Source organism: Schistocerca americana, chromosome 3 (assembly GCF_021461395.2).
Source record: "Schistocerca americana isolate TAMUIC-IGC-003095 chromosome 3, iqSchAmer2.1, whole genome shotgun sequence".
In the NCBI taxonomy this organism is placed as follows: Eukaryota; Metazoa; Arthropoda; class Insecta; order Orthoptera; family Acrididae; genus Schistocerca; species Schistocerca americana.
Genome location: NC_060121.1, coordinates 711,838,717 through 711,855,144, shown reverse-complemented (window position 1 = coordinate 711,855,144; position 16,428 = coordinate 711,838,717). Strand labels below are relative to the sequence as shown.

General features: G+C 41.3%; 1 protein-coding gene across 1 annotated transcript in view; it reads left to right on the top strand.

Moving 5' to 3' along the window:
• Window positions 1-16,428, top strand: part of LOC124606812 (membrane-bound alkaline phosphatase-like) — a 146,158-nt gene that overhangs the window by 52,310 nt on the left and 77,420 nt on the right. Inside the window, exon 4 of the mRNA XM_047138880.1 lies at window positions 14,250-14,423. Within this exon, the coding sequence (XP_046994836.1) occupies window positions 14,250-14,423 (174 nt within the window). The remainder of the gene's footprint in view (window positions 1-14,249; window positions 14,424-16,428) is intronic.

The window sequence follows — 16,428 nt, the reverse complement described above, 5'->3', positions numbered from 1 at the left end:
TATACGTCTGCAAGGGATTAACCAGGATTAACAGTGCTACAGGTTGCTCACAAGTGTTCTGTATACCTTGCCAAAACGAAATGCGACTGAAGCTAACCCAAAAATGACGAGACAGGTTTGTTAAGAGACTGAGAAAATGATGACCATCGGATAAACGATACGGTGTAGAAGAAGATAGACAGTAACTTTGGATAAATAAGAGTGTATACATTATCATATGGGGCACATAAATGGCAAGACGATTTGAAAAATCTGTACAGTGAGAAACAGCAGTTCAGAATTTTGATGTAGCAGAGGAGGACACTGTAGCGAAATAAATAGGTGCTGCACTATTTCACAATAGGAAAATGAAACTAATAATAATTGTTAAGTCTCGCGTTGGACGTAATACAGAGGTTGAACATAAATATAGAAACACGGCGACAAGATAACAGAACGCAGTATGTCATTCTCAATGGAGAGAAGTCTTCCGAAGTAAGGGTGATTTCAGGTGTGCCGCTGGGGAGTGTCGTAGGACCGTTGTTATATATATATGACCTTGTGGATAACATCGGATGTTCACTGAGGCTATTTGCGGATGATGCTGTAGTATATCGAGAGGTTGTAATAATGGAAAATTGTACTGAAATGCACGAGAATCTGCAACGAATTGACGCATGGTGCAGGGAGTGGCAATTGAATCTCAGTGTAAACAAGTGTAATGTACTGCGAATACATAGAAAGACAGATATTTTATCATTTAGCTACAATATAGCAGTTAATTCCATAAATTATCTGGCAGTAGGCATTAGGAATGATTTGAAATGGAATGACCATATAAAATTAATCGTCAGTACAGCAGATGCCAGACTGAGATTCATTGGAAGAATCCTAGGGAAATGCAGTCCGGAAACAAAAGAAGTAGGTTACATTTCACTTGTTCGCACAGTGCTTGTGTACTGCTCACTGGTGTGGGATCCGTACCAGATAGGGTTGATCGAAGAGATAGAGAAGATCCAACGTAGAGCAGCGCGCTTCGTTAAAGGATCATTTACTAATCACGAAAGCGTTACGGAGATGATAGATAAACTCCAGTGGAAGACTCTGCAAGAGAGACGCTCAGTAGCCCGGTACGGGCTTTTGTTGAAGCTTCGAGAACATACCTTCACCTAGGACTCAAGCAGTATATTGCTCCCTCCTACGTATACCTCGCAAAGAGACCATGAGGATAAAATCAGAGAGATTAGAGCCGACACAGAGGCATACCGACAATCTTTCTTTCCACGATCAATACGAGACTGGAATAAAAGGGAAAACCTATAGAGGTACTCAAGGTACCCTCCGCCACACACCAGTATGGATGTAGATGTAGATGTAGACAAGAGCATGCATGAACATAAATTCAGATGCTAGCCAGTGCTGCCATTCTCACTGTTGTATTTCACCATGAACGGCACCTGTACATCGTTCTCAACATGTTGCAAGTGTTACTAGTGGTCATAACTGTGTTCTGTGTAGTTGTGAGTGCATTATGTCGAAGCGAAGTGAATTCGAACGTGAGAAAATTGCTGGTGCTCGTGTGATGGGTACTTCCTTAACCAAAGTATCCGAGGTTCTAAGTGCTTCAAGAGGCATAGACAAGAAAAACGGGGAATCATCACGCTCTAAGTCACAATGCCGATGGAAGTGTGTGTTATGTGACTGTGAGGCACTGTCAGTGATGAGGATTGAGACTAGAAATGAGAGTTCGACACGTGAAAACATTAGTGCTGAACTTACCTCTGTCAGCACAAAGTACAATACGAATCGAGCTGCATAAAGAAGAAATTGCAGAGCGAGTTTGAATTCCGGAACCACTCATCAGTGGTGCACGTAACATGAGAACTTGGTGCCGGAGCCCTAAAATCTGGACTGTGGAGCAATGGAAGAAAGTGATTTGATCAGATGTGTCTTGTTTCACACTGTTTAAAACTTCTGATGGAGTTTGCGACCCAAGAGTGAAATATGGCGAGACTTCGGTGACGATCTGGGCAGCCATATCGTGATAATCCATAGGCGCCATGGTTACTCTGCAAGGTGGTATTACTGCCAAAGATTATTTGAACATATAGGCTAATCCGGTCCATTCAGTGGTGGAATGTTTGTCCCCGAATGGTGATGCTGTGTTTGAAGACGACAGAGCACCTGTTCGCACAGCTTTTGCCGTCCGCAGTTGGTTTTGTAAGCATGAGGATGAATAGGTCGCATCTTCCCTGACCACCATGGTCACCTGATCGCAACGTTATTCAGCTTTTGTTGTCTTCTTTGGACACCAGGCTGCGTGATGGCTGATCACCTCTTCATCGTTACGGGTACTTGTGACTATTTTACAGATATCCTAGAAAACCATTGAGGACCTGCATTTATCCATTCCGCGACGACTGGAAGCTGTTTTGAATCCCAACAGTTTTCCTACACCATATTAGGCAAAGTAATGTGTTGTGCTTTTGGTATTTCCAAATTTTTACCACCATCTTAATTCTACCTGAAACTAACTAAGTCTTCGAACTAGGGAGCACATTTGTCAAAGAGTTTTAATCGTTAACGTAGATGCGATGTTATAAGGACGAGTGGCGAAGCAGTATTTGCAGTCAAAGATTTTTCCTTTTGATGAAGTAAATGCAGAGAATTGTATGGGGAAAAATGTAGGAAATATTTGCTGATGGTATGTTAATACCAAGCGTGGCTGAAAAATGGAAAATAAAAGTCTTGTCTGTCCCGAATAAGGTGGAAAGTCATCATTAATTAGTAAACACAGCTTGGGAAGACTTTCCCATTTGTTAACATCTATGATTAATTCTCTTCCTCCTGAATTTAGAGCCCCATCTCTAATCTGAAAACGGACTTTCGCGATAGCTGAAGATCCTCTCTGAAAAGAGTAATGTTATCGGTGATTGTTATGATAAAGGCAGTTAGCGTTATTTCAAAGTTTCCTGGGTGATTAAAATTTTGTGCCGAACTGAGACTCGAATCAGGAGCCTTTACCTGAGGCGGCAAAGTGCTCTACCGACTGAGCCATTCACGCGCGATGCACGATTCACCCACACACCTTTGCTTGCACCAGTACCTTACCCATGACCTTCCAAACTTCGGATGAGTTTTCCTGCATAGCTTGCAAGATGAGCACTCTTGGAAGAAACATGAGGTTATACTGTAGCATGGCGAACAGTTTATCTACATTTACATGGATACTCTCCGTATCAAACGTAAGTGACTGGCAGAGGCTTCATCGAACCACCATCATAATAAATCTCTATTATTCCACTCTCGAAGAGCGCACGGAAAAACTGAGAACATACGGCCGCAAGAAACGCCTTTATTTCAATATCGTCCGTCCCAAATCCTGTCTCATCTCTGTAACATTCTTTACCCTATTTCTCGATAGTAAAAACGCGCAGTCCTTCTCTCAGTTTTCTCGATGTGCTCCGTTATCCCTATATGGAAACGATCCCAGACTGCGCAGCCGTGGATAGTGTAGTCAGTCTCTTCAGTAGATCTGTTGCATCTTCTAAGTGTTCTGCCCCAATAAAACACAGTCTTCGGTTCGCCTTCCCCACAACATTTTAAATCGTTCGTAATTGTAAATCCCATATATTTAGTTGACTAAGGCCTTTAGATTAGATTGATTTGTCGCATAACTGAAGTTTAATAGATTCCTTTTAGCACTCATGTGGATGACCTCACACTTTTCATTATTTAGGGTCAACTGCCAATTTTCATACCATACCGATATATATTCTAAATCGTTTGATCTTCTAATGACTTTTCAAGGCGATAAACGACAGCACCGTCTGCAAACAACCTAAGACTACAGCTCAGATTTTCTCCTAAACCGTTTATATAGACACGAAGCAGCAGAGGATCTACAGCACTACCTTGGGAAACATTAGAAACCACTTACGTTTCACTCGATGACTTTCCATCAATTGCTACGAACTGTGACCTATCTGACGGGAAATCTCGAATCCAGTCACATAACTGAGACGATATTCATTAAGAAACAATCCGAGTACAAGCCACTTGTAAGGTGCGGTGTCAAAAGAACTCTAGAAATGGAGACATACGGAATCAGTTCGAAATCCATTGTCGACAGCACCCAACACTTAGTGCGAGTAATGGCCGAGCGGTTCTAGGCGCTTCAGTCCGGAACCACGCTGCTGCTACGTCCGCAGGTTCGAATCCTGCCTCGGGCATGGATGTGTGTGATGTCCTTATGTTAGTTAGGTTTAAGTAGTTCTAAGTCTAGGGGACTGATAACCTCAGTGCTCAGAGCCATTTGAACCATTTTTAGTGTGAGTAAAGGGCTAGTTTTATTTCACAAGCATTATGTTTTCAAAATCCGTTTTGACTGTGTGTCAATAGACCGTTCTCTACGAGGTAATTGACAATGTTCAAACACAATGTATCTTCCATAATCCTGCTGCATGTCGACGTTAACGATATGTGTAATTTAGTGAATTACTCCTATTGGCTTTCTTGAATATTGGTGTGGCATGTGCAACTTTCCAGTCTTTGGGTCAGCGACTTACGTAGAGCGAGCGGTTGTATATGATTGTTAAGTATGGAGCTGCTGCATCCGCATACTCTGAATGGAACGCAACTGGTATACAGTCTGTACCGGAAGACTTGCTTTTGTTAAGTGATATAAGTTGCTTCACTTCTCCGAAAACATTTACTTCTACGTTACTCAGGTTGACAGCTGTTATTGATATGAATTGTAGAATATTTCCTTCGTCTTCTTTTGTGAAGGAATTTGGGAAGGCTTTGTTTTGTAACTCTGCTCTAGCACCATTTCCATCAAAAGTACTTTCATTTTTATCGTGTAGAGAAGGTATTTATTGTGTCTTGCAGCTGGCATACTTTTCCGCCAGGTTTCGAGACAAAGTTTCGTTGTGGAAATTATTATAAGCATCTCGCATTGAAGTCCGCGCTAAATTTCCAGTTTCTGTAAAAGATCGCCAATTTAGGAGATTTTGCGTGCGTTTAAATTTGGCACGTTTTTTTCGTTGTTTGTGCAACAGTGTTCCGACCCCTTTTGTGTACCGAAGAGGAGCAGCTCCGCCGTTTGTTAATTGTTTCGTATAAATCTCTCAGTTGATGCCGAAACTATTTCTTTGAATTCAAGCCACATCTGGTCTACACTTACATTGTTCATTGGGAGGGAGTGGAGAGTGTCTCCCAGGAGGGCAACAAGCGAATTTTCGTCTGGTTTTTTTAATAAATATGTTTTTCGTTTATTTTTAGAGGGTTTGGGAGTTACAATATTTAGTCTTGCTACAACAGGCCTGTGTTTACTAACCCCTGTGTCCGTTTTGATGCTAGTTATTAGCTCAGGATTATTTGTTGCAAAGAGGACACGTGTGTTTTCATAACGGTTTACTATGAATGCGTTTAGCAAAATCTCGTAAGAAGTTTTATGTGTACCTCCAGATTTGAATATGTATTTTCGGCAACATATTGAGGGTAAAATTAAATCAACCCAATTATAATTGTATGAATCAGGTACTTGTTTGTAATTAGACCAATTGTTTGAAATTAGACTAATGTTTTGTTTGAGTCCTTCAGAAATTGTATCATCTGAGTTTGGGAGGTCAATAGAAGGACCCTAATATTATTTTATTCCGGTTGCCAAGAATGACCTCACCCATACCAACTCCCAGGAACAATATACTTCAATTTTGCTACAAGGTAAACTACTTCTAACAGCAACAAACAGGCCACCGCCAACTGTATGTAGCCTATCCTCTCTGTACACCGTTAGGTTCGTCGAAACATTTCGGCTCAACCTATCTCCGGCTTTAGCCAGCTTTCAGTGCATATAACGATTTGAGAAGCAGTGCTTTTTGTTGGTGCTTGGAGCTCTGGTGCTGTCCCAACACAGTTACGACACTTTACAGTTGTTGTACCGAGGGTTCCTAGATATATGTTCTTCCTGAGTTCGACTTGCACTCTGTGAGAATGAAGCCCTATCTGTGTTTCCCAGACGCACTTTAACCTACAAAACCGTTCGGTCCACGCAACACAGCCCCCGCTACCCGTGGGTTGCCTCAGTACAAGAGGTTCGCAATCGGTTCCGTCGATTATGCTTCAAATGGCGAGCTGTGCTTTCATCTCACAAAGAAGACTGGCAGCCGTTATAACTTCTGATAGCAGCTCGAAAGCAGAGAGAATCTCTTCCGACCCCAAGTGACACACATCATTCGTACCGACGTGAGCCACCCCCTGCATCCTGTGTTCTTCGTTGCACCCGGAAGGAACCGTTATGGTGTGACTCCACCCGGTGTGCACACGGAGTGCGTTCCTCCTTTCCTTGGCAGTCGTGTCTTTAAGGTGCAACGTAACGCTTGAACTACCAATAATTCCACCCCTTGTGACTGTCCGGATCTTTCACTGTTCTGCTTGCAAACCCTGCAAGAGGTAAATGATAGTCTGTATGCATCTGTACAAACTCTAATTTTCCTTACTTGTCCATTACCGTCCTTAAATGAGACAAACGTTGGAGAACTGGAATCGTTCTTCAGTCTGTCGTTAATGCAAGGTCACTAAATGTCCCCGTTAGTGTTTCGGTGAAAGATTGTCTTCTTTCCTCCATGAACTGGAGTTTAAACATACGATGCTCTTCAGTAAGAATACTGTGTTGATCGAAAGGATCGGTAAAAAAAAAACCGAGCAGCATTCCTGTGAATTTCTGTTATGTGTTGCTTCATTCTGACTTTACGTGGGGCTACAGGTGTTCTAAATCGCCCCAGAGTTTTCCCTGTGGCTGATCGCACCCACTCCGTCCATTTCACGTCATTTTGCAGGATCTGAAAGTGCATTCCTGGATGTCCAATTCCTAAGGCATGTAATCTCGAAACCGTGACGACTGTGACAGCAACAAAGTTGCTACTTATCGTAAAGATCTTGCAATTGCGAAGTCGTAGGCTATTTAAATTAAATTCTTTATTCCTCATAAAATGCAAATGCTAATGTAGCTGTATTGAATAATTTCATTTAGAAAAATAGATCTATGTATTTTAATTAATAATCGCATACAGTTAAGTTAAAATATTGTGTAGATATGCGAGACGACTTACTGATAAACAGAAAAATTTTGTACATTGATAATACTGTTCAATGTCTAGAACAGTGTTTGTAGACCATTACCCTGAGTGCAAACAGACATTAGCTAGTACCCTCCTCCCCCCACTCCCCACTCGCCAATCGTTGCTCTCCTCCACCACCTTATCACCAAGTTCAGCACCTAACTAAGATGCAGAATGAAAGACTATTCTTGAAGCACTTTTCTTTTCAAAATGATTAAAGATGAATGATATTTAGTTTATTTGTGTGTGTGTGTGTGTGTGTGTGTGTGTGTGAATCGGTTAGAATGAATGATGAAGGAATTCGAGGTGCATCACAAGTGCTACCCACAACTCCTCAGAAAAGAAAGCTATCTAACCACAGTGAGGGTACACAGTTGTTACAAAACATGCTTCCCCTGCATAACTCCTCTCCATTGTGGCACTTACTTGACCTGCACTCCGCAGCCCCATTTACAATCCAACAAGTTCAGATGTGTGCACTGTACTTACTGTTCATAAATCACTGCAATTCTGTACTCCTTACTTCTGAACTGGCAGAAATAGGATAACTTCAGGCTTTTAATGCTTTGTGGCTCACCGCTCTAACAGTAATAATAACAATAACAAAACTGTGTACAACGCTGTAGTAGCCCTTATGTACTTACTGCTGTGTTTTGCTGTCAATTAATTCATTTATCTGTTTCGAAGCGAGTAATAAGGATATTTCTGCATTGCTGCAAGGTATCATCTACAGCTTGGACAAGTAATTTTCTTGAGATATTTAACATTTGTTACGTACATGTCTCACTTTTATCATCAGCGGTGTACGGGACAAAGGACAACACACTTGCGTAGCGGGTGGACTACGTAAGGAACTCCTACGTCCATCGCATTGATCCTACTAACTGAGAAAAAGTAATTATAGATAACGTATATAACCAAAATTAGAGTCTTACAAAACTATGATGACTAATTATCTTTTGTAGATTATTTAGTTTCTGGACTGATACAATGGAATCGTTTAGTTTTTACTCCCCAGAAGAAGTCATTTTACCTCTGAGGGCGTAATTACCTCCAGGTTTGAAACCACTGCTCTGCAAATACAAAAGTTTTCATATTCTATTTCATTTTTAGAATTTCTTACAAAGTATTGTTGTATTCTGAATACTCATATTTTCATGCAATTAGTAATTAGATAAAAGGAAGTTAATGTTTTGACAAAATTAGGATTCAGTATTTCTTAAATACCATTTCCATTTGAAAATAAAAAAATTATTTGAATAAAAAGTTACAACCACCGATAATCGGACCAGTTACCTTACGGTTACTTATACTTGCATGCTACACACTTTATTAAATGTGGCTTTAGGTAACAAGCTATATGTATTTTTCAAGACTTAAATTTCGATTTTGAAATTATTCACCTTCGTTCCATTGACCGTTTAATTGATAGTGTAAGAAAAACACTTTCAGCACTTGTGAACAGTGTCACAGTGAGGATTACGAATTTAGGAAGTTATAGATTTCAGTAACTACACAACATATTGAATGAATATCGGCGGCAAATACAAAGCTAAACATATAAAACATGGCCACATTGCATTAAAACAGGTATATTCAGTCTGATAGTGGTAGCAAAGTTGTTATTATCTTTCTGATTACTAATCAAAATTCATCACACTAATGTGATAGAAGCTGATAAGACTCAGTTGCCTATTTTTACTTAGTACCAACTAAATCCTTCATCCAATCAACAAAGATTTCTTTATTCTTCTTGAGAACTAAAAAGTTACTCAACACAATAAATGCCTTAATGAAATCCGAGTTTCTCAAATATGCCACATAAGACTCCACCGATTCCTGTTAGGTCAACAACCACCTTGTTGCCCGTACGTTCATGAACGAGATTTATATACTTCCGTGAAGTACTCGAAATGATAACCTGTCTTTTTGACGCACTTCACAAAACACACATCTATTAGGAATATTGTTGTCGAAGATACTCGGATCTCAGCTGCCAGAGAAATTGCCAATACACACTAAATGCTTGTACTTAACAAAGCAGGAAAATTTTGAAATTTTTTTCGTTTTGGTATTGCGTCGTATTGTTAGGACACTAATGTCGGGGCACCGCCCTTGTAATCCAGTAGGTATGGAGAAAATCTTAGGGGGCAGAGCAGACTTTAATTAATATCCGTGACTCAGATCCTAATACTGTATGCGAATGTTTCTTCTGCTTGTCCACATTAACTTACATTTTTTATCCACAATTACAGCAAGATGTTGTCCATCATACCGAACTGACAGTCTGCCCCACGAACGACACGAAATTCAATTGACATATAGATCCTTATCACGTATCTGTATGTCTTTTATTCTCCAAGAGAATCTGTCCGTTTCCCAACAGATGTTTCTTTATCACTTTAGACCATTTTTCCCAAAAATTTTTCCTCTGGTCCCCCCCCCCTTTTCACGAAAAAAATAGTATCAGCCCTCCAGCCCATATTATTAATGAAATAACCTGATTTTATATTTTGATTGCCTGATGCTCTGGTTTACGAACGTGAATTTAGATGGACTTCTACTCAATAGAAATCAAGATTAAATCAGTTATTATAGGTATAATACGGAAAGTTAATTATCTTTATCTTATATTCATTTATTCGTAAGATCTGAGATGAACGACACGTACAGTTCAGAAAACAAGGATTACAAGGGCATTAAAATTTTATATTACGAAGTTCTTTGTGATGAATGAGCCTGCTTTTGAGAAGAAAGTTTCTATGGACGTGGTGTAACAGTAGAAATAGCCACTACAAATTCTTTCCTTACATTTAGGTTTGAACGATAATTTGGCTTTGCAACTTTCACATCTATGAAAACTATCTCTGAAAGCTATGTTGTTGCAAAAGGATTCAGGATCTCGGCTGCATTTTGGCTCAGTGATAGAAATTGTTGATAGTAAGTCGCCAAAAATAAAAAATAAATAAAAAAATTCGTTACATTTCTTCTTCAGTGAAGTGTCACAAGTAAGATTAACTAACTTTTATTGCTGTTTTATATTTCGACATGATAGTCTAGCCGCAAAGTTGAATTAATTTTTAATCAAATTTAGTTCTTAAAATCCGAAGCTTAAATATATTTCGAAGCGAACTTTCCGTCTTAAAGGATTAAGAAGAAGGCTGGCTTAAACGTCCATTCGAAGTATCAGAATAGCTTTTACCTCTGACTTTGGCACTAGAATGGGGAATAAATGGAGCATGTCACTTTCCATTCCGTTTCGCAACAGCTCTGATTGCTATAAGGACGCCTTCACTTTTTTATTTTAAGATAGTTCAGTTGCCTGGTTATCTTGAAGTGTTAAGACTACTTCATTTGTCAAAACTGACGATGAGATGAGCCATTTTCAATAGAAAATTTCCGTTGCTGAAACAGTCTGCCAGAGAGTGACTTTTCTCCTTTAAGAAACAGAATACCTTATTCCTCAGCTCGAACTTTCGTTTCAGTACTTCAGCCTTTTAAAGCCATCGAGCATTACTAAGAAAAGAGCAATTGAGTGTGATAAGAACCCATCTCCTCACATAGCACTTGAAAAAGCCTTGAATTTACGAATTTTTAGATTAATAATTTTAACTGTTTCTTTAGCTTTTGCAATACTTCATGAGGAAATGGGCTAAGTTATTTTAGCGGCCAGAGCCTCTCGGTGTACCATACAGTAAGTCCATACTGTATCTGTTTTTTCATCTTTAATAAGAGACTCTAAAACCCTAAGCGCCCAAAGTACAGACAAAAAGTTTTCAGAAAAACAGTTGAAACTTCCTGGCAGATTAAAACCGTGTGCCGGACTGAGACTCGAACTCGGAACCTTTGCCTTTAGCGGGCAAGTTCTCTAGAGCAAAGGTCCCGAGTTCGAGTCTCTGTCGGGCAAACAGTTTTAATCTGCCAGGAAGTTTCATATCAGCGCACAGTCCCCTGCAGAGTGATAATTTCGTTCTAGAAAAACAGTCTCATAGGTCTGACTTGTTTCCTTTTAGCCAAGTCTGAGCACCCTCTTTATTTCTTATAAAATTAAGAAATTTTAATTAACATTCTGGATTATTTTTATAACGCTAATCCAAAAATTCTCATATATAGTCTAGTTGCAACAGGTTATTTTTGACTGTTGTGTAGCTTATAAATAATGCGAAACAATAATCAGAACTTAAAGAACACGTACTAAATGTAACATACCCATAATTGTGACCTATTCCAACGCTTCATGTTCCTCGTTATCATCGTCTATATTAAGCACATTATCAGGCTTGAGATTCAGATAAAACTGTTTGTTCACTTCGGGCATGATATTTAAGAGTTTTGTTAAGTCTGCGTGTTTCAAGCTTGATTTTCTAAACTAAAGCTCAAGTTTTTCTAAGCCTCCATGTTTCAAGGTTGATTTTCGCCAGCTCCCATGAAGAAACCGGGTTTCAGTGCAATCAGTGAGCGTTCCTTTAGCAATGAAAATTTATACTTTGGGCCCATGTGTAATTGATGCAGAGAAATGGGTTTTTCGCAAATTTTCGTATATACATTGTAAGGGCACAGCACTGATAAAGCTGATTCACCGTAAGATCAACAGATGTCAGGAGCATGCATACACGCTACAATCCCAGAATCAACGACGACGCGCCTTTGGCCCTTATGGTTCTTATTGCCTCATATGTTTTCGCTTCTATTTGGTGTAAATCTGTTCACAGCGTTAAATGTCGATTGTAGTTGTAACTTGAATGAGTACACTCCTTAGCACATTTTTTATAGACTGATGACGTAATTTATGTTTAGATATGAGTTAATTTTATGTCTTTAACATATACTGCAGGGCACTAAATATGTTGTCAAGCTCGAAGCTGTCCATTTTCCTTAATTCACGGCCAACTCTGAGCTTGACAACATGTTAAGTGTCATGATATATATGTGTTAATGATGTAAAATCAAATATTTCAAAATGGCGTATAAAGCCAAAACCGGGGTTGCATTTAAATTAACATTAAACAGTCATATGGCGGGGTGTTCCTTTAAAAAGGTTTTATATTTCGGCAGTGAAAATTTTAATGAACCTGATGATGGTTCGACGTCTGAAAGTGGTTGTGTGAGCAGACTATTCTACCAGTCGGTGATATCACGTTCTTTGGCATTAATTCTTGCTTGTAATGCATCGTGAATTCCAGACGCTGACCGAGCTCCATCTGTGCATACTACACTGCACTTTTCCATGATATCCCATTTTGATTAAATATTTATTAATCATGTCAAAAAGGGTTTAGCGAAACTAACGTAAGCGATCAAATCTTTACGAATACCAGTCACTTCGTCCACTTGAAGTGTAAAACAGTTGTTAACGCAATTTATAGATTACCTGCTCGAATAAATTTTCAGATATCCTTACAATTGTTCTACCCGATGTATCAGCAGAGATAAGAATGCTTTTCAATTGTGGAGCAAATGAGTCACCAGACATTGTTGATTCTGTATCGATCACTGATGCTAAAACCTGAGTTTCTGCAAGCGTGTGTAGTTTCTTTCATTTAGCAGTCCTATGCGAACTCTGGTAAGAGTCTAAAACGGCCATCGAAGTCACATTGGTCGGTTCACAAAACTCTTCCAGGTACAGTACACAATAAATTATTTCGTTTCCTGATAGAATAAATCCTTCTGTTTTCTCATTACCTCAAAACATTTGGTTTCTAGTTGTATCTTTAACATTTTAGGCTTCATCCAGCAATTAGAACGGTTAAATAGCTTACCCACTGCAGCCATTCTTCACCATTGATTTAGTTTTCACGAAGCCTAGCTATAAGTAGTTCTCGTCGTATCTTCTCGTTTTCGTCTTTGACGTATCTTCCTGCCCTCCGCCAGCCGATGTACCTCAGGTGTCTTAATGTCTGTCACCTACCAGGAACCGTTCCGTACTGCAGTCAAGTCTTAATAGCGAAGTCTGGCAGACTGTACGGAGGCGTCGAGATAGAGGAGGCAAAGCTTGCTCTGAGCGCGATACTGTTAGGGGTACGGTCACAGCGCAGTTGATAACGGGGGATTCCATCGACGGCCGACATCGCTCACATCGTTTCAAACAATGCTAAAAATACGACCGTGGTTTCTTTCATTGTTTTTAACATACCTAGCCCACCTTGTACGTTACTCAACTTCGAAACCCCCCACCCCTTTTCCGACTGTGGTCGCACCCACAACTGAAGAACCACTGTTTTACAACAGAAACTGATATGCTTAAGTATGATGCTAGGAAGAACTCAGCTCACAGCAGGTAAAACTGTTCTTCGTTAAGACACGACCGGTTTCACAGCTTTAAGATACATCATCAAGTGAGCAATGTCAAAAGATCGTAGGTATATCCATCGCTCCTAGTCGAAAGTTACTATTCAGAGAATATCGTCAAAATTATGGCAAGCGAAAGGTAAAGAAAAAGTGGCCCATTCTTTAAAATTTGCCTGCATCGTGACAACAGGGAAACTCATTGCAGGGCGAGGCAAAAGCGGCCCGCACGAACGACATATAGAGAACAATTTTACGAGCTGTGAACGGAGTTCTTCCTCATTATGTCTGTCAACAGAAACCGTTGCCCGGAGTATAAAATAGTTTGTGATATGCTAGCATTCCAGTCCGAACAGGTGCAAACACTGCACACATAACTCGAAGGGCGTATAGGTCTAGTTTCATGCGAAGAGTTTCGGCGTTTCACTGCGCCATCTCCAGAGCCCCAACCAAGGTATAGGAGGAATTGAATCTCATGTGTAGTCGAAATATCTGCCAGCATTAAGTAACTGGTATCTGTAGACTCCTAATTTCAACCAAACGCGATCCCTTCGTTCATCAAATAAAAACTGCTTGCAGAAACTGTCGCATAAATAAATAACACTCAAAATACATGCGACTGAGGTGTTCCTAATTTTACAGTTTATACAGGTCTAGATCCACACTCACGCCCGCATCTGAGATCGATTCCGTCACCACTCGATTAAGAGCTACACGATTTGGCGAACGTGGCTACCAGTGCCACCTATATATATATATAACATAATCATTCCGGCTAATTGATATAGCAAGGCAACCAATGACGTATGGTAAGTGAACTCGGAATCCTAGTGTAACGACAGTTTTGTTGTCTGTGCGCAGACGTACTGCGTCGATGCTCAGACAGCTGACTCGGCGTGCACAGCGACCGCCTACCTGGACGGAGTGAAGACCAACATGGGTGCCATCGGCGTGTCGGCGGCCGTCCCAGTCGGAGACTGCTTAGCGCAGAACAACACGGAGTACCACACCACCTCCATCGCCCGCTGGGCCCAGGTGAGCTTAGCGACGAGCACACCGTGTAACACCGTCTTTTCGTCTTATTATTATTTTTAATCGCATTTAGTATTAAATGACACCATGCGCATTATCAGTGGCACAATAAAATCTACGCTCAGTGTATGGCTGCCAACCCTGAGCCACATACCACCCTCGGATATGCGGTGAAAAATCGCTCTTCTCAGTGAGTTCAACAAGATAACTACGCTCATTCTCAAAAATTAAATATAACTGCAGAATGTGGTGCCACACATCGTGGCACTACACAAAACTGGCGCAACTAGCATAGGCACATACGGAACACACACGATGCAGATAATTAAGTCCACGGTATTGGTGATAAGTTGAGAAAATCGTCGAGAAACTCATGTGCTACAAAACGCCACTGTTTCCTGTGCATTTACCCCGACATCAATATGGGATATGATCACCATTCACACGCACGCAGGCCGCACAACGAGTTGGCATACTCTGGATCAGGTGGTCGAGCAGCTGCTGGGGTATAGCCTCCCATTTTTGCACCAGTGTCTGTCGGAGCTCCTGAAGTGTCGTAGGGGTTTGAAGAAGGGCATTTATATGTCGACCGAGAGAATCCCAGACGTGCCGTTGGTGTTTAGGTCTGGAGAACAGGCAGGCCACTCCATTCGCCTGGTATCTTCTGTTTCAATGTACTCCTCCACGATGGCAGCTCGGTGGGGTCGTGTGTTAACATCCATCAGGACGAAGGTGGGACACACTGCACCCCTGAAAATGCGGACATACTAGTGGAAAATGACGTCCCGATACACCAGACCTGTTACAGTTCCTCGGTCAAAGACGTGCATGGATGTACGCGCATCAATCATAATCCCACCCCACACCATCAAACCACGACCTCCATACAGGTCCCTTTCAATGACATTAAGGGGTTGGTATCTGGTTCCTGGTTCACGCCAGATGAAAACCCGGCGAGAATCACAGTTCAGACTATACTTGGACTCGTCCGTGTGATAACCTGGGACGACTGTTCCAACGACCATATACTGTGTTCTTGACACCAGGCTTTACGGGCTCTCCAGAGACTAGGGGTCAGTGGAATTCACCTTGCAGGTCTCCGGGTGAATAATCCATGTCTGTTCAGTCGTCTGTAGACTGTGTGTCAGGGGACAATCGTTCCAGTGGCTGCAGTAAGGTCTCGAGCAAGGCTACCTGCAGTACTCCGTGGCCGTCTGCGGGCACTGATGGTGAGATATCGGTCTTCTTGTGGTGTTGTATACTGTCGACGTGCCGTTCTGCAGCGTCTGGACACGTTTCCTGTCTGCTGGAATTGTTGTCATACTCGCGAGATCACACTTTGTGGCACACAGAGGCCCCGTGCTACGACCTGCTGTGTTTGACCAGCCTCCAGTCCCTCTCATATTCTACCCCTCATAACGTCATCAGTATGTGTTCTTTGAGCCATTTGCAACACACAATCACGATTAGCACGTCTGAAAACGTCTGTATACCTACTCCCTACACCGTACTCTTACATGCACCAACACACTTCTGCGTATGTGGACTGCTGCCAGCGCCACCATGCCACGACCGCAGGTCAAATGCACCGCATGGTCATACCTCAAGGTAATTTAAACCCGTAAACCGACATCCAGAGCTTTGTTTCACTTTGTATCAGCATTGTCCTTAATTTATGAGCGTAAGTGTAATAACCCACAGCTGCCCATACTTGGAGCGCAGGAGACTTAAATCGAGAATACCGGCATTAGTTTCTGCTAAAGAGATGACGAACTCCAACTTTGATGTCGACTATCCGTAGAAACAACACAGGCATGAAAACTGTCCACCAAAATGCTAAAGTTACATGACATCTGAGAAACCGCCTGGCTACAACCAGTCACGCGAAGTGTGGACAACTCTAAACCGCATGCGTACTGGCCACGGAAGATATGCTGACGCCCTCTACAAATGGGGAACGAAACCAACACCAAATTGCGATTGCGGCGCTGGAAAACAAACAGTCCGA